Source organism: Callorhinchus milii, unplaced genomic scaffold (assembly GCF_018977255.1).
Source record: "Callorhinchus milii isolate IMCB2004 unplaced genomic scaffold, IMCB_Cmil_1.0 Scaffold1, whole genome shotgun sequence".
In the NCBI taxonomy this organism is placed as follows: domain Eukaryota; kingdom Metazoa; phylum Chordata; class Chondrichthyes; order Chimaeriformes; family Callorhinchidae; genus Callorhinchus; species Callorhinchus milii.
The window spans coordinates 29,540,928-29,567,600 of NW_024704742.1; the positions used below are offsets into that span (position 1 = coordinate 29,540,928).

Sequence of the window (26,673 nt, forward strand, 5' to 3'; positions counted from 1 at the left end):
TGAATAACGATCCTCACTTTTAATGTTGCGTCTTTCATGCCAGGACGCTTCAAAGCGCCTCATAGGCTTCACTGTAAAATGTAGTGACTGTGTTTTTCAGGGGAACACGGCAGCCAATTTGCACGCACCAATGTGACGTAAACAGCCAGGGACTGAGTGACCAATTTTATCTGGGGGACTGTTGATCAGGACATTGTGAGACACCACCAGCTTCTCTTTTCCAGCTGTGCTATGGGATGTTTAAAGTCCACCTGAACAGTACACAGCGTGAAGACCTTTGAGATGTCCTCCCGATATGGAAGGCACTGTATCAAATATCAAATGCAATTATTGTTGTTATTATTATTATATGAAGCGAGGGCACAAAACTAGGAGCGTCTGAGAACCGTTGTATTGATGAAATGTCACTTGAGCGAAACCAGAAAATGATAGAGGGTTAAAGGTAGTTGAGGGGAAAAGAAATGTTCAGCACGAAAGGGCAAACCAAACATTTGTGAAGGCAGCTTCAGCGATGGAGGAGGTGTGGGAATCCCCGTTGAAATAGAGAGGCCCAGAGTGAGGATGGAAGAAGGATTAAGAGTAGTGTCTTAGATGGTAAGAGATGGTAATCGTTGACGAGATTAATAAGAGACTTGTGGATCTATATCTGTCTGGAATTGGAAAAAATAACATTATTACTGTCTCATTGAAGTTTACTCATAATAAAATCTCCTGATTTTAGTACAATTTTCCCGATAAGCTTTTGGTACAATCGTAATACTCGGATTTCGTACAGCGCCTTTCAAGTCAGAGGGACATCTCAAAAAAAATCTTAACAGGCGTTACCGTAAAATGTAGTGGCTGTGTAAGTTGTAGGCGAATACAGCAGTCAATTTGCACACAACAATATTGCACAAGTAGCCACAAAGTGAATGAGCGGTTTTATTTGGGGGATTGTGGACCAAGATAACGAGGAGAAAGAGGCACTTCTCTTTTTCAAATAGTGCCATGGGATCTTTAATGTCCACCTTTAACCGGCAGTCGGGCCTTGATTTAACATCTCATCCGAAGCATACAATCTGTCAATGCAGCACCTCTGTCCCCAGCACTGCGTTGGAGCTTCCGCCGAGACTTTACCAGTTCAAATCCCTGACGTGGAGCTTGAACGCGCTACCATCTGACTCAGAGCTGAGAGTGCTAGCGACTGAGCCAGGCTGACGCATGCTGTTGGTAGGATTTTTGAACCTTACAGCACAGAAGGAGGCCATTAGCCCCACAGCCCTGCAAATGTTTCCTTTTCAGATAGATGAAGTCCAGTTTCCGTTTGAAAGCTGCTATCGAATCTATTTCCCCCAGGGTTTCAGGCAGTATATTGCTATTTGGCCCAACAATCAACCTTTGGCTTTTGGTTTTGTTTAATCCTTCAGATTCAGCTGTGGGACACTGCAGGCCAGGAGCGTTTTCGGAAGAGCATGGTGCAGCATTACTACAGGAATGTCCACGCTGTGGTCTTTGTTTACGACATAACCAACATGGCCACCTTCCAGAGCCTCCCGGCCTGGATAGAGGAATGCAAGCAGCACTCGCTCGGCGGAGAAATCCCGCGCATCCTGGTGGGGAACAAGTGCGATCTGAAGGATGCCACCCAGGTCAGAACAGACCTGGCGCAGAAGTTTGCGGATACCCACAGCATGCCGCTGTTCGAAACCTCGGCCAAGAACCCGGGCGACAATGATCACGTTGAGGCCATTTTCATGACCTTAGCCCACAAACTGAAGAACCACAAGCCCATGATGCTCAGTCAGCCACTGCTAGACGAGAACAAGGTCCAACTGGATCCGGAGCCTAGCCCCGGGGTGGAGTGTTATTGTTGAAGCTGAGCTGGGGTCGGTTTTCCCCATGTCAACCAAGATCCAAAACGACCTGCTGCTAACATGCTTCCCATAACCCAGAGACAGCCAAGTGTCCCCCGGTAAAAAGTGATGTTAACCTGATCTGCAGGTTCATTTGCAGACAAAGAAAAGATAGGGAAGCACATTGTCTCTATACTACGTCAATATTGTGCAGGTACAGTATAAGAACATAGGAACATAAGAAATAGGAGCAGGAGTAGGCCATTCACCCCCTCGAGTCTGCCCCGCTATTTAATAAGATCATGGCTGATCTACTAACCTAATTCCATTTACCCGCCCTATTCCCATATCCCTTAATCCCTTTAGTTTTTAAAAATCTATCGATCTCAGTCTTGAATATGTTCAATGACTGACATCCACAGCCTTCTGGGGTAGAGAATTCCATAAATAGCATTGTTCTTACCTATGTCTTCTTCCCTTCCCTGAATGGCAGCTTAATCATAGTTTTGATAAAGATCGCACTGTACAAGGGAAATGTCACGTGATGTTGTCAGTTAGCAGTTTTATGCCGTCACATACAAGAAAGAGCATTGCTCTTGTATTTTGCCAAAGTTTTAAAGAAATCATTCTTTATCTTGCACTCATTTTTCAGGCCCCTCTCATCTGATTTTTTTTAGCCCCCCCCACCCACCTTCCAAATTCAATTATGCTGCAATTTATTTTTAAAGAATATGCATTGATGCATCAATTTTCTATTATGTCCTGCAGATCTTGTTATACACTGTTGATTGAACTGTACTTTATTACAAATGCTTCTAACAATGTACAAATGGAGTCCTGCAGCTCAGTGGTTAGAGCACTCGCCTCGCAAGCGAGAGACCTGGGTCAGGTCCCCACAGGGTGAAACCTTGAGCAAGTTTTTCTTATTCTACACGCCTGGTAATAATCCCTCAAGAAAAAACAATAATAAATTGGGTCACTTGAATCCCTGACTGTTTGTGGGACACTGCTGTGCGCAATTGGCTGCCACGTTTCGCCCACAAATATACAGTCAATTCACTTTACAGTATATTCTTTGAAGCGCTTTGAGACGTCTAGAAGACGTGAAAAGCGCTATATCAAATGCAAGGTTTATTATTATTATTAAATGCTTCTGATCTTCTAACGTGAATGCCTTGTCCAGGCCCTGATATATGGATGTCAATCTAATTTAACACTTCTGAATATCAGACTCACCATGGGCTGCAGTCAAACACAATGGCATGAAATAACTTGTTAATTATTGACTGAAATCATTGGAATGGCCCTCCAAAAAGCTACTACGAGTGAGTCTTTCATCAGCATCTATCTTCAGTCATAGAATTTAGTTTCACTGAAGAGATTTATGGGGTTTTTTTTCCGGGCAAACGATTAATTAAGACTAAATAATTATGACTAAATAATGACTTGACTATCCTTTCTACCCCACATCCGTGCCATGACCCCACCTCCGTAACGTTGTCCAGCTCCGACACTCTCACACCGCAAGCCGCCGAAACCCTCATACACGCTTTCATTACATCCAGGCTATGCAAACTCTATGCAAACCCTATGCAAACTCCTTGCTTGTTGGCCTCCCCAACTCCTCCCTCCATAGGCTGCAGATCATCCAGAACTCTGCAGCCCGTGTCCTCTCCAGCATCAGGCTCCGCGTCCCTATCACACCCCACCCTCACCCGACTCCACTGGCTTCCCATCACACAGAGGATACAGTTCACGATCCTGATCCTCACCTTCAAAGCCCTACATAGGCTTACTCCCCACTACCTCTGCGACCTCCTGACCCCCTACCAATTTGCCCGCTCCCTCCAGGCTCCGGCCTGCTTCACGTCCCCCGTCTCGCCCATCCCACCAGCTGGTGGGCTGTCCTCCAGCCACTCTGCCCCCACCCTCTGGAATTCCACACCCAGGCCCTCCGCCTCACCTCCTGCCTTGACTCCTTCAAGACTCATCTCAAGATCTTCCTCTTCAAACGTGCGATCGATCATCCTCCTTTTCCCCCCTACCCTCCACCCTCCCCAATCCCAACCCCCAGCTCGGGTCCGAAACACTGACTGTCCAGCGCCTTGGGACGTCCTCCTGACGTGAAAGGCGCTATACAAATGTAATTTTGTTGTTGTAATTGCTGGGAAGTCAAGTACAATCCAAAATCAAGTACAATCCAAAAATTATTATTAAAGTCCTGTAGCACAGCTATGTTTAAATTGTGCCTAATATTCAGGATTCTAATTTGGAAATAGAAAGCCACAGTTGGAATTTAAATGAGCTTTGGTTGTACTGTATAGCAAAGTTGCTTTTTAAATGTTTTGTTTAACTATTTCACTCCCTACATGTTGTACATCTCAGAACGGTTAATTGATTGATCTTCTATGTTGCAATATACTTGTAACCAAAAATGTGGGGGAGAACAGGGGTCCGTGTGAAAGAATTCTGTAATCAAAGTACAAAATACTAAAAGTAATCCAGGTGGAAATGTTTAAATCCATTTCTTTCAGCCCACAGTTAAATCTGTATTTGCCTTATATTCATGTGTGATAAATGGATGCTCCAGTCACTTTGTAAGTTAATAGGTAAAAATGTTATGAGTACACAATACAGAATTTAACCAAACTTTCTAAGTGTTCCGACCATTACTCGGAAATAAACAGTAAATGATAATATTTTGGGGACCTATGTTTGTCACTGGAGGCGAGCAGAACACCTGCAGACATCAGTCATAGGATGACAAAAGCCTGGGTCCTACAGCAGTAAGAAATTGGTTGGATTAATCTCTAGTAAAAAGCCCACAGAAATATTCTTCAGCTCTTTAGTCCCAGCTCAAGTTGTTTTGTTTTTCTGTTGTGCTTTTCAGAATGCAAATGAGAGAAACTGAGTTATTTTCACTAATGATCTGTGTATGTACATTAGTACATCACCACAAAATGGTACTGACCAATTGTACCAGTGTACACATGCCTACATTATCACTGAGGTTACAATCTTGATCCTATAAATGATCCTCGTATTGGAAATGGCGCCTTTCAAGTAGGAAGGACGCCTCAAAGCACTTCACAGGACTTTCTGTAATGTGTCGTGATTTTACTGTGTATTTTGAAGGTGAGCAAAGTGATAGTTTAGACTGGAGAGTATCTTTTGTAACTGTTTTAATTTGGTCTGTAAGTATCTGGCCATCTGCCATACTTAAATGACCCATCTAACATGCTAATAGTTCCATTGACTCTCTGTGGTCCTGTAACAACTGAATGTTCTGTTATGTGTGTGGAGTTCAGCACACACACACACACACACACACACAGACACACACAGACACACACACAGAGACACACAACAGTGGTTCATCATTAGCTCAAACAGCACTGACATTCTGCATTCACCGGCGCTGGCTGTTTAAAAGGAAATTGAACCACGTTCAACATGGAAGGAGATTGAAAGATTCTGGCAAAACATTGAACTGATCCCTGTAAGAATTCGAAAAATATTTTCTGGAGCCTGAAGAAAAATCGGATGTTCATCAAATATAAGTGCAAAAAGGAAAACTTGAATAGGAAGAAACAAATATAACACACAAACATGCCAAAATAATCCCGCAAAATACTGCAGATGCTGGAAATCTGAAAACAAAAACAGAAGTCGCTGGGAGCACTCAGTAGGTCAGGCAGCATCTATGGAGAAAGGAAAGTGAGTCAACGTCCATATGGACTTCCAGAAGTAATCTGATGAAAAGGTGTTGTGTAAATTCAACAACAACAAAATTACATTTATAAAGTGTCTTTCACATCGGGAGGCGACCAAATGTTGGTCCGAACCAAAAGTTATGTTTCTGGAAGCAAAACCAAAAATTATTGTTTGTGCAGCCTGCAGATGTTTCTCAAACAGGGCATCTGGCTCTTAGTCACCAAAAGATTGGACCACCCTAGTCTATATGATAGGAACCTAATAGGAATGGAGGAGCAAAGAGATCTGGGGATTCAAATTCACAAATCTCTAAAAATAGCTACACAGCTATATTAAAAAATATTAAGCTATATATTAAAAAAGGCCAATGGGGTCTTGGACTTTAAATCCAGAGGGAAGAATATGAAAGTGAGGAGGTGATGCTGAATTTGTACAAAACGTTGGTTGGACCACATTTTGGAATATTGTGTTCAATTCTGGTCTCCACACTATAAGAAGGCTATAGCTGTGATGGAAAGAATACAGTGTAGGTTCACAGGGATGATATCCGGTGTCTCCCCGAAAGGGCTTGGGATTGTCATGTGGAATGGGGGTGCCGATCTGTGGAGGTTGCAAAAAAAATCGGAAGCAGTATTTTGTTCCCTCCACTCCTCCTCCTCCTCCTCCTCACCCTCCAGCAAGGAATCGAGGTGATCTTTTATGGCTTCCACTCCTCGACCTCACACAGCGGCTGTAACTGGCTGTACCATGGCCACCGGACTCGCTACTCACTGGTGTCACTTCGCGGTCACTTTTGAGGAGGTCAAGAATTGCAGCCGGGAGGGGTGGGGAGGGCGCCCGGGAACATTCCCGATTTTCCAAATACCCCGTACGCCTAACCCTCTTAAGCCCACACTGGCCACACACTTCTCAGGCACAACCCAAGAGCTTTCCTCATGCCCAGTTTATGTCCCAGTATCAACACAACCAACCAACCATAACAACCAACCACAACAACCAACCACAACAACCAACCAAGCTCTCCCTTCCTCAGCTCCTCCTCTTCCTCTGATGTTATCTTCAATTGTACATAAGTGGCATCGCGGAAGTAGAGAGGGGACTTTGGCCAAAGCACTTGGCCATGGATGATCGGGAGCAAAAGGGTATCAATCCCCGCAGTCAAAAAGGTGAGCTCGATGCAATCCAGGAGGCGAGTCCCGACGATGTTGGATTCAGATCTGCAATAAATGATGAGTGGGCGATCTACAACGAGGATCCGGATAAATATCAATTCCTTTTTCAATCCCCCTGCTCCACAGCACCTGGTCTGAAGCCAACTTCTCTGCACCGAGTGCAGGAAGCTTGGTCTGTAACGAAAGTGAAAGTATCGCGATACGATTCAGGGGCAAAAGGAACTTCATTACATCGATCAAAGTCCGATTTGAATTTCCTGCAAAGGGAGTTAACCCTCAATCTCTGTTATTTCTCCGGTGACATTGGAAACCTGGTGCAAGAGCTGCAGCCGAGCACAGAACCACTGGCCACGCTGTGCACTGACAGACAGTGCGGGGACAACGCACAGTGGATCACAGAGCTCGTACGTTACATACAGTCCTTGTCATGGGATCCGGGGAAACAGCACTCAATTCTGGTTAAAGTAGCAAAGGCTTTTATGCACAACAGTGACCCACATCTGCACTTCCACGAGAAGGTTTTCGTCCCCTCAATTCGTATGTATAAATACTGCACTTTGTATAACTGTTTGCTGGAGATGGACAGAGAAGCTTTGGTACAGCTGGAGGCATCGGTGGAAGCAGCTCAAAATCTTGATGTGACTAAAGTGGATTTGGAGACTCTGGCTGAGCTACTCTGTGCTGATCTTTCCTGGAAACCTCTTGGTTACAGGCTCTTAGAACAACCGTCAACCTCCTCCTACATCGCCCTTTTCGACCATATCAAATGGCAAGAAAATTGGTGCAAAAGAGAATTTCTCCACGCTCTTCTCTTGTCAATCAAAACAAAACCAGATCAGGTGGAAACTTTCCACAACTTGAGAGGAGACAAGATTTTCCTGCCCGCAGTCATCAACTCCAAGTGGGTAAAGAAACTAAAATGCCTGAAGTTACTGCTACACAAACATGTATTTAAAGAGGAAATCTCATTGAACAGAGTGATGTGGTGCAGTCCCACTGAGGCAGAGGTGTTTTTAGAGACACTGTCAGTCTTCGGATATCCACATATTGCCCAAGAGTTGGGTAAGTGCATGGGCAGCAGCAATGTTATCAGGTTCAGGGACGAGAAACCACCGAAACAGAAGACAAATACGAAAACATTCAGCAGCGCATATGTCACTGTCTTACCTGCAAATATCTCCTCTGAGAGTCGTCCACCCAAACTGCACTTACACACCAAACACTGGACACCCAACACTGCACGTGTAACTACAGCAACACGTTACTGTCATAGATATTGTAGGAAGCCCTCACTGCCTGACCCGTGGCTGTACCGAATGGCAGGAGCTCTGGCCTCTGAATGGACGGCAGTAGCCAGAGATTTTGGTTTCAGTGAGAGCGACATAGAGAAAACGGCAACTGATCCTTGGTACAACCACCAGCAGCGAATGTTCCACCTCCTGTACAGACTGTCACACGAGCAGCAGATGAGCTTCACAGAGCTGTGCTTCCTGCTGCTTTGTAAAGTCAGTGATTATAAATGTCACCGGCAAATACAGTGTATCATAGGAGCAGCACTCAGTGCTGTTGAGCTGCAGGAAGACGTGGACTTATCTAGAAATGAGGGAGAGAACCTGTTCCAGAGGTAACACATAAAGGTGCTGGAACATAAGACGCTTCGAGTGGTTTGTGGCCAGTGGAGTGAAGCCCCTGAGATGAGAGAGATCAGCCCGAAGGTGTTTGAAAGCTTCGTGGATCAGGTGTCCCTGGTTGGTCCTGTGTTTGATGTGCACACACAAACCAAAGGGACAAAGGTGATGGTGTTTCTTCCCACGTACACTCCGTGTGAAACTGAGCTGAGCCCCTCAGTTCTTGCAGAGAGTCTATTGACTCTTCTGACCATGAAATACCAAGATGTGGGGAATTGCTTGTGTAAGAAGTTAGAAGCAGTGCTAAGTGCAGAAGAGAAATCAAGACTGTTTAAAGTCCTCCTACAGGAGGATTGTGAAGCTGCTGTGAAGCTGATCTTGTCAAAAGGGCAGAGAGCTCTTCAGCTGCTTTGTGAATACCTCAGGGCATCAGGCAGTGAGATGAGGTTGTGGCCGGCAAAGCTTCGCTCTCTGCTGGAAACATCACCCACCCAGGTCGGACACATCCAAGATGGAAACCTGGAGCTTGTGGTTCCACTCGCTGTGCTGGAAAGACACCTGTTGCTGTTCACAGAGTCCCTCTCTCCGCTAGCGGTCATAGAAAAGCTGCGAAGATTATTTACTCAGACACGTGCTTACTGTTTGTTATACAAACCAGTGGGACGTCAGTACATTGACTGCAGAGTAACACTGAGGGTGTTTTTGATACCCAGGAGTGGCTCACTGGTGCAGGGACTGGATACAAAGCTGAAAGGTTATAAACGAGTGTTTATTTCAAATATCAGTATTAAAGGGAATGTTTGTTATAGACTACTCTTTAAGGACGTTACTTCTGACAATTCACTCCTTAGGGTCACTCCAAGAGATGGCAGTGAGTACAAGGAAGCACTGAGCCTTATGGATCCCATGACTAAGTATCTGATTGCTCTTAATATAAAGGACTGGGTCCAATGGCCTCTGGTGCTGCAGATTACACGAGACAAAAACTCTGTGATATTTGAGGAAACCATTGATGATGAAATGTTGCAGTTTGAAAATGGGGAATATTTCATTCTCAACCTCGATGGTAAGAAGCATTGTATCATGAGGATTCACCAAGAAATTAGTTACAAAGAATTCAGCCACAAATTAAACACTGTGCTGCCGGAGAGAAAACTCTCTGTCTATTACAAACAAGATGGGATCCCTCTGCTGGTTAATAATGGACGTCCAAACGCTTCACAGAATATACTGTAAAGTGAATTGACTGTATATTTGTGGGCCAACGCGGCAGCCAATTGCGCGCAGCAACAAAGCGAGTGCTCTAACCACTGAGCTACAGGACTCCACGATGATGAAAGCATCAAAATGATTCTGAGGGACCAATGCGGGAAAGATATTGTTCTGGAAGCTGAAGACATCATTGATGAGGTGATTACAGCAGGAATGCAAGTGATGCCATTGGCCAGGTTACCTTCTCCAAATGAACCACTCAGCCGCCGGAGGCCATCTCCCACTGAACAGCATTTTGTGGTTCGACACAGGACAGCTTTAATTAAGAGGATCTCAGACATCAAAAGTCTTCTGGATGATCTGAGACATGAAAGTGTTATTAACGATAATGAATACCAGAGAATCAGAGGAGAAAATATACGCAATGAACAAATCACACACACTGTAGATTACACTATTAACAAAGGGAAAAATGCAATGGATATATTTTATGAGAGTCTTTCCAAAAATGACCCGCACCTTGTTGAGGACTTGCAACTTAGGGAGATATCTTAAAAATATATTGCAGCCATTTACACCTCCTTCTGTTTTGCAAACCGTTAGTAATAATAATAATAATATAATAATAATAATCCTTGCATTTGATATAGCGCTTTTCACGTCGGGAGGACGTCCCAAAGCACTTCACAGAATATACTGTAAAGTGAATTGACTGTATATTTGTGGGCGAACGCGGCAGCCAATTGCGCACAGCAATGTCCCACAAACAGTCGTAGATTGAAAATGACCAATTTATTATTGTTTTTTTTTTGGTTTTTGGAGGATTATTATTAGGCTCTGTGTGGAGTAAGGAAACTTGCCCAAGGTTTCGCCCTGCCTGGAATTGAACTCAGGTCTCTCGCTTGCAAAGCGAGTGCTCTAACCACTGAGCTACAGGACTCCACAAGTATTACATTTGCAGGTGTTTGTACAGCTCAATTCCTGAATCCATTATGCTTACCTTTTCTTCTCAAAATATTTGAACAGAAGGGACTGTTGTAGTATGAAAATGCGGATTGTAGACATAGGATATGTATGATTCCTCATAGCCCAATCCTGCCGTCACTCTGTGTCCACAAAGGTCACGGGATGTTAACCTATGTGAGATTAGTTTCAAAGCATTGTTCTACTGGAATGCATAATATAATAATAATACTTACATTTACTAGAGAGCTTTTCACATCAAGTTTACTGTGAAGTGGACTGACAATGTTTTTGTTGGCGAAGTTGGCAACCTCATCTTTAATGTCCAACTGAACAGGCAGATGGGATCTTGGTTTAACGTCTCATCTGAAGAACGTCATCTCTAACAATGCAGTCCTGCTCCAGCATATTACTGGAGTGTAAGCCTGCACTCTCAGTTTAAAGTCCTGACATTCGGCTGAACAAATACATTTCTGACTCAGAGGTGAGAGTGACCAATTGATCCAGGCTGACACCTTTATCATCTACCCCACATCTGTGCCGTGACACGCTCTGCCTTCCTCTACTACCGCAACAACGCCCGGCTCCGCAACTGTCTCACCCGCAGGCCGCCGAGACCCTCGTGCACGCATTCATAACATCCAGGCTTGCCTGCAAACTCCCTGCTTGTCAGACTCCCCAAACCCTCCCTCCATAGACTGCAGATCATCCAGAATTCTGCAGCCCATGTCTTCGCCTGCACCAGGCTCTGTGACCCTATCACCCCCATCCTCGCCCGACTCCACTGACTTCCCATCACATAGAGGATACAGTTCAAGATCCTGGCCCTCACTTCAAAGCCCTCCATGGCTTTGCTCCCCCCTACCTCTGCAACCTCTTAAAGCCTTTACCAACCTGCCTGCACCCTCAGCTCAATGGGCTCCTTCCTGCTTCACATCCCTACCTCGCATGCTCCACCATTGGCAGGTGGGCCTTCAGCCTCTTTGCCCCACTCTCTGGAATTCCATCCCACAATCCCACCAACTCTTGCCTCCTTCAAGACCTGTCTCAAGACCCTCCTCTTCGACCGTGCCTTAAATCACCCTCCCCATGCACTCCACCCTCCCCGATCCCAATCCCCAGTTCGGGTACGAAACATGTACTGCCGACATGAAAGGTGCTATACAAATATAATTTTGTTGTTGTTGTTTGGCATTGAAAATGAACAGATACGTGTGTCGTCAGCAGGTTTTAAAACAATTTTATAAAAGTTCCTGTTTATTCTGGTACAAATGCTTAGCTTGAATTTAATGATCAGAAACACCATTGGGTCTAAATTCTGTTCAATTCTCCATCAACAAAATAATTTGAAGTTAACAGAAATGTTGAGGGGGAAATGAAAGATGTTTTATATAAAAATATATAACTACTTCTATAGGTTTTTTTGTGACACAAATATCTCTACGTTATTACAATAAAACCTTTAATTGTTACTCATTAACAAGTCGGGTTCAGAGCAATGTTGTTTTCCTATTTAAGTTCTGTCTTTTCCGAGGCTTTTAACACCAGTGTTGATGTACAACTAGTTATTAACAAACTACGTGCTATTCTACAAGGCACCGTCAAAGTGGATTGTGCAGCAGGTAAAATGGGGAACATGTTCCTTTGAGTGAATCTGTCTCCTACCCCCGCTCCTCCCCCTGGTACACCACCCACCTCCGCTCACTGAAAAGCCAGGTGCGGGCCGCTGAACGCACCTGTGTCAAATCTGGCCTAACGGTCCACCGACAAATCTGGCTGGACCTCCTCAAAATTTACCGCTCCACTCTAGCCTCGGCCAAGTCGTCCTTCTACTCCAGGATAATCCTGGAGGCGAAGAACAACCCCAGGCTACTGTTTTCCACCACAACCCGACTCCTCCGTCCCCCCCGCCACCCCGCGCAGGTCATCTCCTCCAACCTTCACTGCGAGGAGATGCTGGATTTCCTTGAATCCAAGATCAAGGGAATTCGCTCCGCGGTCACTTCCCCTCCAACATCCACCAACCCCCCACCCCCTCCTCCCACACTCCGACTGCTACCCATCCTCCCCGACTCGTACCCGTTTCCCCACCCTCTGTCACCAAACTCATCCTATCCCTAAAACCAACCACCTGCTCCCTTGACCCCATCCCCACTCCACTCCTTATCTCCCAGCTCCACTTTCTTGCCCCACATATCACCGTCAACCTGTCCCTCTCCTCTGGCTCTGTCCCCATTCCCTTAAAAACTGCCACCATCACGCCCACCCTGAAAAAACCCTCCCTTGATGCGTCGCAGCTATCAAGCTACCGGCCCATCTCCAACCTCCCCTTTCTCTCCAAGGTCCTGGAAAGAGTTGTCGCCTCCCAACTGCGCTCTTTCCTTTCCACCCATTCATTTTTCGAACCCCTTCAGTCAGGTTTCCGTGCTGCCCATAGCACAGAAACTGCCCTGGTCAAGGTCACCAATGATATCCTGACCATCTGTGACCAGGGCTCCCTCTGCCTCCTCGTCCTCCTCGACCTATCGGCAGCATTCGATACGGTCGACCACGCTATCCTACTCCACCGCTTGTCCTCCCACCTCAACCTTCAAGGCACTGTCCTTGAGTGGTTTAGGTCGTACCTTTCTCACCGTCTTCACTTTGTCTCCACGAATGGCTTCTCCTCCACCCCCCGCACTGTCTCATGTGGTGTCCCTCAGGGCTCTGTCCTCGGTCCCCTCCTCTTCACCCTCTATATGCTCCCCCTTGGTGACATCATCCGCAGACATGGGTTAACTTCCACATGTATGCGGATGACACCCAACTCTACCTTTCCTCCTCTACTCTCAACTCCACGACCACCGATGTCCTGACAGCCTGCCTGTCCGACATCGAGTCCTGGACGAGAGACAACTTTCTTCAGCTCAACGTGCGAAAAACCGAGGCCCTCCTGATTGGCTCACGTCAGCGCCTCCGCACCTCAGGCGCTGACACCATCAGCATCCAAGGCTGCACTCTCCACCTCTCAAAGCCAGTCAGGAACCTCGGCGTTTTGTTCGACCCTGAGCTGTCCTTTCTCCCTCACATCCGCACCACAACTGGCACCGCCTTCCATCACCTCCGGAACATCGCCAGACTACGGCACTACCTCACCCCTCACGCTGCTGAAACCCTGGTCCACGCCTTTGTCACCTCAAGGCTGGACTATGGGAACTCTCTCCTCGCCGGCCTTCCCGCCACCTCCCTCCACAAGCTGCAGGTCATTCAGAACTCTGCAGCTCGTGTACTGTCCCGCACCAGGCTTCGGGACCACATCACTCCCACCCTCGCTCGCCTCCACTGGCTCCCCATCCCCCAGAGGATTGATTTCAAGATCCTCATCCTCACCTACAAGGCCATTCACGGCCTTGCTCCCTCCTACCTCTCTGACCTACTATCCCCCTACCTACCTGCCCGTACCCTCCGTTCCTCCGGCTCCGGTCTGCTCCACGTCCCCCGCCCCAACCGCCCTACCATCGGTGGTCGGGCCTTCAGCCTCTCAGCCCCGAGGCTCTGGAACTCCATCCCCCAGTGCCTTCGCCGCCTCCTCCCTCTCCTCCTTCAAGGCCGGTCTCAAAACCTTTCTCTTTGACCGTGCCTTCAGCTCCCCTCTCGACTCTCTTCCCCCTCCTCGCTCCCTCCCTTCCCTCCCTCACCCTGACCATTTCCCCCTCCTCGCTCCCTCCCTTCCCTCCCCTCACCCTGACCATTTNCCCCCCTGCTCGGGTCCTGACCCAACTGTGCAGCGCCTTGGGACGTCCTCCTGACGTGAAAGGCGCTTTATAAATGGAATCTTGTTGTTGTTGTTGAACCTGACAGACTGACTGTCAGACATCAAGTCCTGGATGAGGGCAAGTTTCCTACAGTTGAGTGTGAACAAGACTGAGGCCCTCCTGATTGCTCGCGCCAGTGTCTCTGCACCTCAGGCTCTGGCAGCATCAACCTCTATCGTTGCTCACTACAACTCACCAGCCAGTCAGGAACCTCGGTGTCTTGTTCGACCCTCAATTGTCTTTTCTTCCCCACATCCAAGCCATGACCTGCTCTGCCTTTCCTCACCTCCGTAACATCGCCCGACTCTGCCAATACCTCACCCCTCAGGCCGCTGAAACTCTTGTTCATGCCTTCATCACCTCCAGGCTCAACTATGCAAACCCCCTGCTTGTCGGCCTTCCCAACTCCTCCCTCCACAGGCTGCAGATGATCCAGAACTCTGCAGCCCATGTCCTCTCCTGCACCAGACTCCGTGACACCATCTCCCCCATTCTCGCCCGACTCCATTGGCTCCCTATCCTTCAGAGGATCCAGTTCAGGATCCTGGTCTTCACCTACACAGCCCTCCATGGCAGTGCCTCACCCTACCTCTGCGACCTCCTAACCCCCTATCAACCTGCTCGCTCCCTCCGCTCAGCCGACTCTGGCCTGCTTCATGTCCCCACCCACCCGACCCACCATTAGCAGGAAAGCCTTCAGCCACTCTGCCCCCAACCTCTGGAATTCTATCCCCCAATCACTCCTCCTCGCCCCCTCCTTAGCCTCCATCACGTCCCACCTCAAAACTCCCTTATTCAACCATGCCATTGGTCACCCCCCTTCCCCTCCCCTCCCTTCACCACCCCGCCCCCACCACCCCAGCTCGGGTCTGCAATGCTGTACACTGTCCAGGTCTTGGGACGTCCTCCCGACATGAAAGGCGCTGTACAAATGCAATGTTGTTGTTGTTGTTGAAACGTTGAGACATTCATTCATTTCAACTATTGCTACTTTCATACACACATATCTATCTCTTGGAGTGTCTGTGTATCGAGCAGCAGCTTTGTCTTACCAGAAATTTCTCCCAACTAAGCACACACGGGACTCTTTACCCCAAACTCTTTGGACACAATGCAAATGTTCAAAATAGTTGAATCACAAAGCAATGAAATCCTATTTACAGATGGGATGATCTCTCTGTTGGAGGAAATGGAATGGCAGCTTGGAATCTCCCTCGGCAACTCTTCACGGACAAAGTGTTGATCATACACGTGTGTTGTTTTTTGTACCATCGAATTCCTGGCACACCAGGTCCCAGGCTTCCTGTTTCTCTAAAGTTCTGCCAAACGCGGAAGCCAAGTTACAGTCCAAGTCCAGCAATGTTTGACGTGGAGAGGGATCAGGATGAAGAGTAGGAGACACCCGATTCCCAAATGAAGAGGAAGCGGGTCCACAAATCGTCCCGCGGCCGAGCGCTGCCTTTTCGGGAGCGGAGAGAAGTGGCAGATGCAGAAGCCGCTCAGGCCGGTGCCTCACACACTCTCAGACGGTTTGCTTCGCGACTGAGAAAGTGGATTCGGCGGCGACTGAACCTCAACAGCCCCGAAACACCAGTGGCCACGATCAGTGAGGGCCCCCCCGGCACAATAACAAATCTGTACCGTTTGCAACTTGAAGCTTCAGCTTCTATATCTGGATCTGAGTATAACATTGACAACACATCAGCTTCTGCATCTGCACCGGAGATCAGCAATGACTGAACAACAAAGATTGAGGAAGACTGTTACGAGCCAATATTAAGAGACTTCCTATTGGTCTCGGATTAGGAAACGCGCTGTGGTATCAGGACATTTAGCAGAAAAAAGTTCTTGCCAAAAGCCTTTATTGCCCACAGACAGTGTATGAGCCTCTCAACCTATTCGGGTGCTGACAGACAGCTGCTAATCTGCGTGAGGGACTGTCTCCGTGATCTGAAGGGTGACATGACTTTTCTTGTGCAACAGCTGGTGGGCGACCCAGAGCCGCCTCCCACTCTGTGCACTGACAGCCTGTGTGAACACAACACACAACTCATCAGTACATTACAGACCTGCTGCGGTGAACAGGACTCACAGGGAAACCTGCTCCAACTGGCAAAACCTCCACTGTTACTGTTACTGTTGGGTAATAGAGGGCAATTGCATGTTTTACGGAAGTGATTTGGCTGCGTTCAAGGACGTGTATAACTGTTTGCTGGAGATGGACACAGAGAAGCTCTGGTACAGCTGGAGGCATCGGTGGAAAGCAGCTGAAAATCTCGATGTGGCTTTTCCAGGCAGGGACTCAATGGGTGTAAAGAGTGTAGACACATTTACTTGACACCATGTTACTTTCAAATATAGGTTTTATTAAAGTTTGAACAGACAAATCAGCTATACTGTATCCCTTATACAGCTTCACTAAGCAACGGACAGAATTAAAATCATATTACCCACTACTCCTCCTCTTTCACCTTTAATCGAATTCAAGATCCTCATCCTCACCTACAAGGCCATACACGGCCTTGCTCCCTCCTACCTCTCCGACCTACTATCCCCCGACTTACCTGCCCGTACCCTCCGTTCCTCTGGCTCCGGTCTGCTGCACATCCCCCGCCCTAACCGCCCTACCATCCGTGGCCGGGCTTTCAGCCTCTCAGCCCCTGGGCTCTGGAACTCCATCCCCCAGTGCCTTCTCCCTTTCCTCCTTCAAGGCCGGTCTCACGACCTTTCTCTTTGACCGTGCCTTCAGCTCCCCTCTCGACTCTCTACCCCCTCCTCGCTCCCTCCCTTCCTTCCCCTCACCCTGACCATTTCCCCCTCCTCGCTCCCTCCCTTCCCTCCCCTCACCCTGACCATTTCCCCCCTGCTCGGGTCCTGACCCAACTGTCCAGCGCCTTGGGATGTCCTCCCAACGTGAAAGGCGCTCTATAAATGGAATCTTGTTGTTGTTGTCCTCCCGACGTGAAAGGCGCTCCATAAATGAAATGCTGTTGTTGTATCTTGTTGTTAATAGTCACTTTCTTACTGGAGATAAATTCCTTCATCCCCGTACATATACACAGATGCAGTAGAATCGATAGGGATTCCACTGGGAAGTGGGCTGACCCTCTATACAACTCCAACTATTTCAGTGTTACATCTTTCTTTTATGTATTTCTAACTCCACCTCCCTTGTCACAGAGATAGCCCCCACCTTTCGCAGGCTGCTTTGTACAGAGAGAGATATGGACAACTTCTGGGCAGCTTTCCACAGCCTGCTTTGTTTCTCAGCCTTGAGATACGCAGGTGTCTGAGGCTGTAGCCTTTTCTTTCTGTGGTCCATTCTTCTTGCATCTATCCTGAAGGTCCCGATTGCTCATTATCTCATAGGAGTGAACATCTTCCCAGGAAAATATGAAATGTAATCAGAAGCTAACCTCAACCTGTCCAGCAAAGCTACTTTTAACCTCCACTTCTTCTGGAACATTCGGTTGCTGCTATCAATACACTAATGTATCGTGAAGTGATAGTCAGTATATTTCAACAAGAGTCCCCTGAGACATCTCCCTACATTTCAAGTCATCAACAAGGTATGGGTCATTGTTGCAAAGACTTTTAAAAAACAAATCCATTGCATTTTCCCCTTTCTTAATCGTGTAATCTAACATGCAGGTGATTTGTTCATTGCGAATATTTTCTCCTCTGATTCTCTGGTATTCATTATCGTTAATAATACTTTCATGTCTCAGATCATCCAGAAGACTTTTGATGTCTGAGATCCTCTTAATTAAAGCTGTCCTGTGTCGAACCACAAAATGCTGTTCAGTGGGAGATGGCCTCCGGCAGCTGAGTGGTTCATTTAAAGAAGGTAAACTGGCCGATTGCACTACTTGGGATTCTGCTTTAATTATCTCATCAATGATGTCTTCACCTTCCAGCATAATGTTTCCCTTCTCTTGTTGCTGCACAATTAGGCTGATACTTTCGTCATTATTAACCAGCAGAGGGATCCCATCTTGTTTGTAATAGACAGAGAGTTTTCTCTCCGGCAGCACAGTGTTTAATTTGTGGCTGAATTCTCTGTAACTAATTTCTTGGTGAATCCTCATGATACAATGATTCTTACCATCAAGGTTGAGAATGAAATATTCCGCATTTTCAAACTGCAATATTTCATCATCAATGGTTTCCTCAAATATCACAGAGTTTTTGTCTCGTGTAATCTGCAGCACCAGAGGCCATTGGACCCAGTCCTTTATATTAAGAGCAATCAGATACTTAGTCATGGGATCCATAAGGCTCAGTGCTTCCTTGTACTCACTGCCATCTCTTGGAGTGACCCTAAGGAGTGAATTGTCAGAAGTAACGTCCTTAAAGAGTAGTCTATAACAAACATTCCCTTTAATACTGATATTTGAAATAAACACTCGTTTATAACCTTTCAGCTTTGTATCCAGTCCCTGCACCAGTGAGCCACTCCTGGGTATCAAAAACACCCTCAGTGTTACTCTGCAGTCAATGTACTGACGTCCCACTGGTTTGTATAACAAACAGTAAGCACGTGTCTGAGTAAATAATCTTCGCAGCTTTTCTATGACCGCTAGCGGAGAGAGGGACTCTGTGAACAGCAACAGGTGTCTTTCCAGCACAGCGAGTGGAACCACAAGCTCCAGGTTTCCATCTTGGATGTGTCCGACCTGGGTGGGTGATGTTTCCAGCAGAGAGCGAAGCTTTGCCGGCCACGACCTCATCTCACTGCCTGATGCCCTGAGGTATTCACAAAGCAGCTGAAGAGCTCTCTGCCCTTTTGACAAGATCAGCTTCACAGCAGCTTCACAATCCTCCTGTAGGAGGACTTTAAACAGTCTTGATTTCTCTTCTGCACTTAGCACTGCTTCTAACTTCTTACACAAGCAATTCCCCACATCTTGGTATTTCATGGTCAGAAGAGTCAATAGACTCTCTGCAAGAACTGAGGGGCTCAGCTCAGTTTCACACGGAGTGTACGTGGGAAGAAACACCATCACCTTTGTCCCTTTGGTTTGTGTGTGCACATCAAACACAGGACCAACCAGGGACACCTGATCCACGAAGCTTTCAAACACCTTCGGGCTGATCTCTCTCATCTCAGGGGCTTCACTCCACTGGCCACAAACCACTCGAAGCGTCTTATGTTCCAGCACCTTTATGTGTTGCCTCTGGAACAGGTTCTCTCCCTCATTTCTAGATAAGTCCACGTCTTCCTGCAGCTCAACAGCACTGAGTGCTGCTCCTATGATACACTGTATTTGCCGGTGACATTTATAATCACTGACTTTACAAAGCAGCAGGAAGCACAGCTCTGTGAAGCTCATCTGCTGCTCGTGTGTCAGTCTGTACAGGAGGTGGAACATTCGCTGCTGGTGGTTGTACCAAGGATCAGTTGCCGTTTTCTCTATGTCGCTCTCACTGAAACCAAAATCTCTGGCTACTGCCGTCCATTCAGAGGCCAGAGCTCCTGCCATTCGGTACAGCCACGGGTCAGGCAGTGAGGGCTTCCTACAATATCTATGACAGTAACGTGTTGCTGTAGTTACACGTGCAGTGTTGGGTGTCCAGTGTTTGGTGTGTAAGTGCAGTTTGGGTGGACGACTCTCAGAGGAGATATTTGCAGGTAAGACAGTGACATATGAGCTGTTGTCTGTTTTCGTACTTGTCTTCTGTTTCAGTGGTTTCTCGTCCCTGAACCTGATAACATTGCTGCTGCCCATGCACTTACCCAACTCTTGGGCAATATGTGGATATCCGAAGACTGACAGTGTCTCTAAAAACACCTCTGCCTCAGTGGGACTGCACCACATCACTCTGTTCAATGAGATTTCCTCTTTAAATACATGTTTGTGTAGCAGTAACTTCAGGCATTTTAGTTTCTTTGCCCACTTGGAGTTGATGACTGCGGGCAGGAAAATCTTGTCTCCTCTCAAGTTGTGGAAAGTTTCCACCTGATCTGGTTTTGTTTTGATTGACAAGAGAAGAGCGTGGAGAAATTCTCTTTTGCACCAATTTTCTTGCCGTTTGATATGGTCGAAAAGGGCGATGTAGGAGGAGATTGACGGTTGTTCTAAGAGCCTGTAACCAAGAGGTTTCCAGGAAAGATCAGCACAGAGTAGCTCAGCCAGAGTCTCCAAATCCACTTTAGTCACATCAAGATTTTCAGCCGCTTCCACCGAAGTCTCCAGCTGTACCAAAGCTTCTCTGTCCATCTCCAGCAAACAGTTATACACATCCTTGAACGCAGCCATATCACTTCCGTAAAACAAGTAATTGAACTCTGTTGGGTCCAAGTGGTTGTTGCTGCTTTGTACGAGAGCTTTTGCCAGTTGGAGCAGGTTTCCCTGTGAGTCCTGTTCACCGCAGCAGGTCTGTAATGTACTGATGAGTTGTGTGTTGTGTTCACACAGGCTGTCAGTGCACAGAGTGGGAGGCGGCTCTGGGTCGCCCACCAGTTGTTGCACAAGAAAAGTCATGTCACCCTTCAGATCACGGAGACAGTCCCTCACGCAGATTAGCAGCTATCTGTCTGCACCCGAATAGGTTGAGAGGCTCCTACACTGTCTGTGGGCAATAAAGGCTTTTGGCAAGAACTTTTTTCTGCTAAATGTCCTGATACCACAGCGCGTTTCCTGATCCGAGACCAATAGGAAGTCTCTTAATATTGGCTCGTAACAGTCTTCCCCACTCTCCATTATACAGTCATTGCTGATCTCCAGTGCAGATGCAGAAGCTGATGTGTTATCAATGTTATACCCAGATTCAAATACAGAAGCTGATTCTTCAGGTTGCAAACAGCAATTTGTTATTGTGCCGGGGGGCCCTTACTGATCGTGGCCGCTGGTGTCTCGGGGCTGTTGAGGTTCAGTCGCCGCCGAATCCACTTTCTCAGTCGCAGAAAAGCCCGTCTGAGAGTGTGTGAGGCACCGGCCTGAGCGGCTTCTGCATCTGCCACTTCTCTCCGCTCCCGAAAAGGCAGGGCTCGGCCGCGGGATGATTTGTGGCCCCGTTTCCTCTTCACTTGGGAATCGGTTGTCTCTTGCTCTTTATCACGATCCCTCTCCACGTCAGCCATGGCAGGACTTGGACTGTAACTTGGCTTCCGCGATTGCCAGAACTTTACAGAAACAGGAAGGGCTGGAACCTGGTGGGGAAGATCTCGTTGCTGATGTAACGATGAGGTAAAATGTCAGCAGTAATAAAACTTTGGGGAAAGCCTTGAATTGACAAAACAATAAGCCAGGGAATGGACCTCAACATACAGGGCAGAGATCAGCTCCTGGAAATCCTCAGGGACAATTGATTCTGTAACACAAAACATAATAGGGACTGGTGCCCGGTAACCCTCGGACACAACCAATCCTATATAAAACATACACAGCAGAGATCACAGAACTATCACACAGAATCACAGAGAGTGGCTCCTGTAAACTCAACAGAAAGAATCGGCTCTTAGCCCAGCATTTCACTCGTGCTTGCATAACCTGACTTCCGCATTTCAAATGGACCAACCACTACAACTGTTATTTCCTCTCTGCCTAATAAACAGAACCAAAAACATATTAACCACTCCTCCTCCACTTTCACTTTTAATTTTGAACTCATTTTAATTTTTTTACCTCACCCCTCAGGCCGCTGAACCTCTTGTTCATGCCTTCAGCACCAAACTCTGTGAACCCATCTCCCCTATTCTTGCCCAACTCCATTGACTCCCTATCCTTCAGAGGATCCAGTTCAAGATCCTACATATACATGGATGCAATAGAATCGATAGCGATTCCATTGGGAAGTGGGCTGACCCTCTACACAACTCCAACTATTTCAAAGTTATATCTTTCTTTTATATGTTTTTAACTCCATCTCCCCTTGACACAGAGATAGCCCCCACCCTTCACAGGCTGCTTTGTACAGAGAGAGATAGGGACAACTTCTGGGCAGCCTTCCACAGCCTGCTTTGTTTCTCAACCTTTGTGATAGGCAGGTGTCTGAGGCTGTAGCCTTTTCTTTCTGTGGTCCACTGTTCTTACATCTATGCTCAAGGACCTGATTCCTCATTATCTCAGAGGAGTGAACATCTTCCCAGGAAAATATGAAATGTAATCAGAAGCTAACCTCAACCTATCCAGCAAAGCACTTTTAACCATTTAACTATCAACCTTCTTGAACATTTGGTTGCTCCTATCAATATATCCCGAGGTAACAGTCAGTATATTTCAAAACACTTTTCAGTATAATTGTGAAGCACTTTGCAATGTCCTCCTGATGTGTAAGGTGCTAAACCAAATGTACGGATTGTTAGTATTATTAAAAACTGAAGATTCACGTCTTGTGTCTTCTTACAATGCTAATTTCCATCTGAGCAACACCTTTCAGGTTGTGAGGAAATCCCAAAGTGCCTGACCCTGCTGCCTGGGTAGCTGAGTGGGGTAGGAGCCAAGGAAGTATGAGCAGGACAAAGATAACCAAAAGAGGTATGACTTGGGATGGACCTTGAACGAGTTGAGGGAAGGCACACGTCAGATAGCCTTTGTGATGGAGTTGCAGAGAACAGCGGAAGAATGTTGAAAGCCCATCCGCCAATGGTGAGCAGACAGGGTGAGGGACGTGAAGAAAGTTAGTGCACGATCCAATTTAAAATGGGGAGCTTGTGGAGCTGAGGGAGGATGGGAAAGGCTTGTGGACTACTCGTGTCTACTGACATTAGGCTGACTGGCCTGTAGTTCCTGGGTTTATCGTTCTCGCCCTTTTTTGTACAGGGGAGTAACATTTGCAACCCTCCAGATTAACAGATTACCTGTGGAATTGAAATCAAACTCAGCATTACTGGCACTGAAAGCCAATAGTGACGACATCAATAGTGATGTCAACCGGAATTAAAACTAGTTGTGGCATAGTACAGATATATAATTGTGCAATTTAAACAGCGAGAAATGTCACTTGGAAAAAGAATGTGTAGTATGTACTCAGAATTTTCATGAATTCAGGTCGCCAATTCTTTCAACACATCAACTCTAACATCAGAAGTCATGGAGAAGATTATCATGGAGTGGGATCATCAAGTTTCTTCCGGTGCCTGACCAACAATCCACCAAATAAAATTGGCCAATAGTTTCATGTCTATTTGTGGGACATTGCTGTGCACTATGTTGCTGTGGCATTTGCCTAAATAAACAGTCACTTCATTTCACAGTAAATCCCTGTGAAGCGCCTTGAGCTTCTGATGTGATAAGGCGCTACAGCAAATGCAAGGGTTATTATTATTAAGAATGTGATGGAGGTTGTTGATATAATGAAGAAACCACTTGAACTGATGAAAAAGGACAAATAATTATCCCATCAGCTGAAGCACTTGAGAGGAGGGCATTTAGAGGACCACATACTTAGAAGGCTTCAGGGATCCTGAAGATGATCACAAGATCCTGAAGATGTGGAGTCCTGTAGCTCAGTGGTTAGAGCACTCGCTTTGCAAGCGAGAGGCCTGAGTTCAATTCCAGGCAGAGGGCGAAACCTTGGGCAAGTTTCCTTACTCCACACAGAGCCTAATAATAATCCCTCCAAAACCAAAAACAATAATAAAAAAAATTGGTCATTTTCAATCTACGACTGTTTGCGGAACATTGCTGTGCCAATTGGCTGCCGCGCCAAATATACAGTCAATTCACTTTACAGTGTGTTCTGTGAAGCGCTTTGGGACGTCCTCCAGACGTGAAAAGCGCTATATCAAATGCAAGGATTATTATTATTATTAAAAGAAATACCAATGTGTTTAGGGGCTGGGTTCCAGAGATATGGAACAGTTAAGCAAGGGCTTCACTGACAACCATGCTTGAGATCAGGAATTAGATTATAATATTCCCAAATTAATACTTTCATTAGCAAAATTGAGCAATGCCTTGTTCACATTAATAGCCAGAGTCAAGGATGAAAACTAATTTCAGAACAAGAATGGGGAAAAATTGCCCCTTTCACTCAAAAGTTGTTTTTCCTGATAACAACAAATGGTCAGATCAGCCATTATACAGCAAACTAGTCTCCCACTATTCGATGGTATACATAAAGGTAAACGCACCTTTTTAAAGCTTTAAACAGTATTTTAAATGAGTTCAGTGTCCTCTCTCTGGAATGCTTCCTGGCAACCTCTTCCAGTCATTGAATACTGTGTGCATCAAAAAAAAATTCTGGTACCTGTCCTGAAATTGTCCTTTACTACTCTAAACTGTTGTCCTTTTTTTATTGTCTTGATGCATCCTAAAGTAATGTTCTTGGTTTACATTTTAATCTGATATAAACATGTGTACACCTCTATGAGATCACCTCTGAGACTTCATCTCTCAAGACTGAGCATCTGTATATCTATCTGGTTTGGTGATACTCTTAAACATTTAAACATGTTTCCGCACGTGTCAGACACCCGACTGAACAAAAAACAGCAAACCTGTATGATCAATATTTTGGTCATTGAAGAGGTGTTGAGGGAGATTCCAAGATGCCAACTATTCGTTCTATTGCCTCCAACAGAGAGGTCATCACATCTATAAATAGGATTTCATTGCTTCAACTATGTTGAACAGGTGCGTCGTGTCAAAAGAGTATGGGAGGAAAGAGTCCCTTGTGTGCTTAGTTGAGAGAAATTTCTAAGACAAGCTGCTTCTCGATACACAGACACTCCAAGAGATAGATATGTGTGTATGAAAGTTGAAATGAATGAATGTATCACTCAAAGGAGCAGGTTCCCCATTCTACCTGCTGCACAATCCACTTTGACAGTGCCTTGTAGCTTGTTACCAACTAGTTGTACATCAACACTGGAAAAGACAGAATTTAAATAGGAAAACAACATTGCTCTGAACCCGACTTGTTAATGAGGAACAATTAAAGGCTTTATTGTATTAATGTGGAGATGTTTGTGTCAAAAAACTTTAGAAGTTATTATGTATTTTTATATAAAACATCTTTTATTTCCCCCTCAACATTTCTGTTAACTTCAAATTATTTTGTTAATAGAGAATTGAACAGAATTTAGACCCAATTGTGTTTCTAATCATTAAATTCAAGCTAAGCATTTGTAGAATAAAAAGGAACTTTTATAAAATTGTTTAAATACCTGCTGACGACGCACATATCTGTTCATTTTCATTGCCGAACAACAACAATGACAAAATTACATTTGTATAGCACCTTTCGTGCCGGGAGGACGTCCCAAAGCGCTGGAGAATCAGTGTTTCATACCAAACTGGGATCGGGATTGGAGAGGATGGACGGCAGGGGGTGAAGGAGGGTGATCGAAGGCACGGTCAAAGAGGAGAGTCTTGAGACAGGTCTTGAAGGAGGCAAGGGATGGGACGAGGCAGAGGGACTGTGAGATGGAGATCCAGAGGGTGGGGCAGAGTGGCTGAATCCAAAATCAAGGGAATCCGCTCCGCGGTCACTCCCCCTCCAACTCCCACCCACCCCCCACACTCCGACTCCTACTCATCCTCCCCTGCACACCTTCGTACCCGTTTCCCCATCCTCTGTCACCAAACTCATCCTGTCCCTGAAACCCACCACCTGCTCCCTTGACCCCATCCCCACTCCATCTCTCAGCTCCACCTCCTTGCCCCACATATCACAGACATCATCAACATGTTCCTCTCCTCTGGCTCTGTTCCCATTCCCCTAAAAACTGCCATCATCACTCCCACTTTGAAAAATCCCTCCCTTGATGCGTCGCAGCTATCAAGCTACCGGCCCATCTCCAACCTCCCCTTCCTGTCCAAGGTCCTTGAAAGAGTTGTCGCCTCCCAGCTGCGCTCTTTCCTCTCCACCCATTCATTATTCGAACCCCTTCAGTCGGGTTTCCGTGCTGCCCATAGCACAGAAACTGCCCTGGTCAAGGTCACCAATGACATCCTGACCATCTGTGACCAGGGCTCCCTCTGCCTCCTCGTCCTCCTCGACCTATCGGCAGCATTCGATACGGTCGACCACGCTATCCTCCTCCACCGCTTGTCCTCCCACCTCAACCTTCAAGGCCCTGTCCTTGAATGGTTTAGGTCGTACCTCTCCCACCGTCTTCATTTTGTTTCCACAAATGGCTTTTCCTCCACCCCCAGCACTGTCTCATGCGGTGTCCCTCAGGTCTCTGTCCTCGGTCCCCTCCTCTTCACCCTCTATATGCTCCCCCTTGGTGACATCATCCGCAGACATGGGGTTAACTTCCACATGTATGCGGATGACACCCAACTCTACCTTTCCTCCTCTACCCTCAACTCCACGACCACCGATGTCCTGACAGCCTGCCTGTCCGACATCGAGTCCTGGACGAGAGACAACTTTCTTCAGCTCAACGTGCGCAAAACTGAGGCCC

At 46.6% G+C, this 26,673-nt stretch overlaps 2 protein-coding genes across 2 annotated transcripts in view; one reads left to right on the forward strand and one right to left on the reverse strand.

Annotated features, from left to right (window-relative positions):
* The window catches only part of rab33ba (RAB33B, member RAS oncogene family a), a 4,365-nt gene extending 2,263 nt beyond the window's left edge, over positions 1-2,102 (forward strand). Inside the window, exon 2 of the mRNA XM_007897736.2 lies at positions 1,407-2,102. Coding sequence (XP_007895927.2) covers positions 1,407-1,853 — 447 coding nt within the window. The 3' untranslated portion in view covers positions 1,854-2,102. The remainder of the gene's footprint in view (positions 1-1,406) is intronic.
* A 15,612-nt stretch (positions 2,103-17,714) lies between these two features.
* LOC121849699 lies at positions 17,715-20,538 on the reverse strand. The gene has a single exon (XM_042338243.1). It carries the CDS (start codon positions 20,534-20,536, stop codon positions 17,825-17,827), a length of 2,712 nt encoding a protein of 903 aa, XP_042194177.1. The 5' UTR covers positions 20,537-20,538; the 3' UTR covers positions 17,715-17,824.
* Between the last annotated feature and the right edge of the window lie 6,135 nt (positions 20,539-26,673).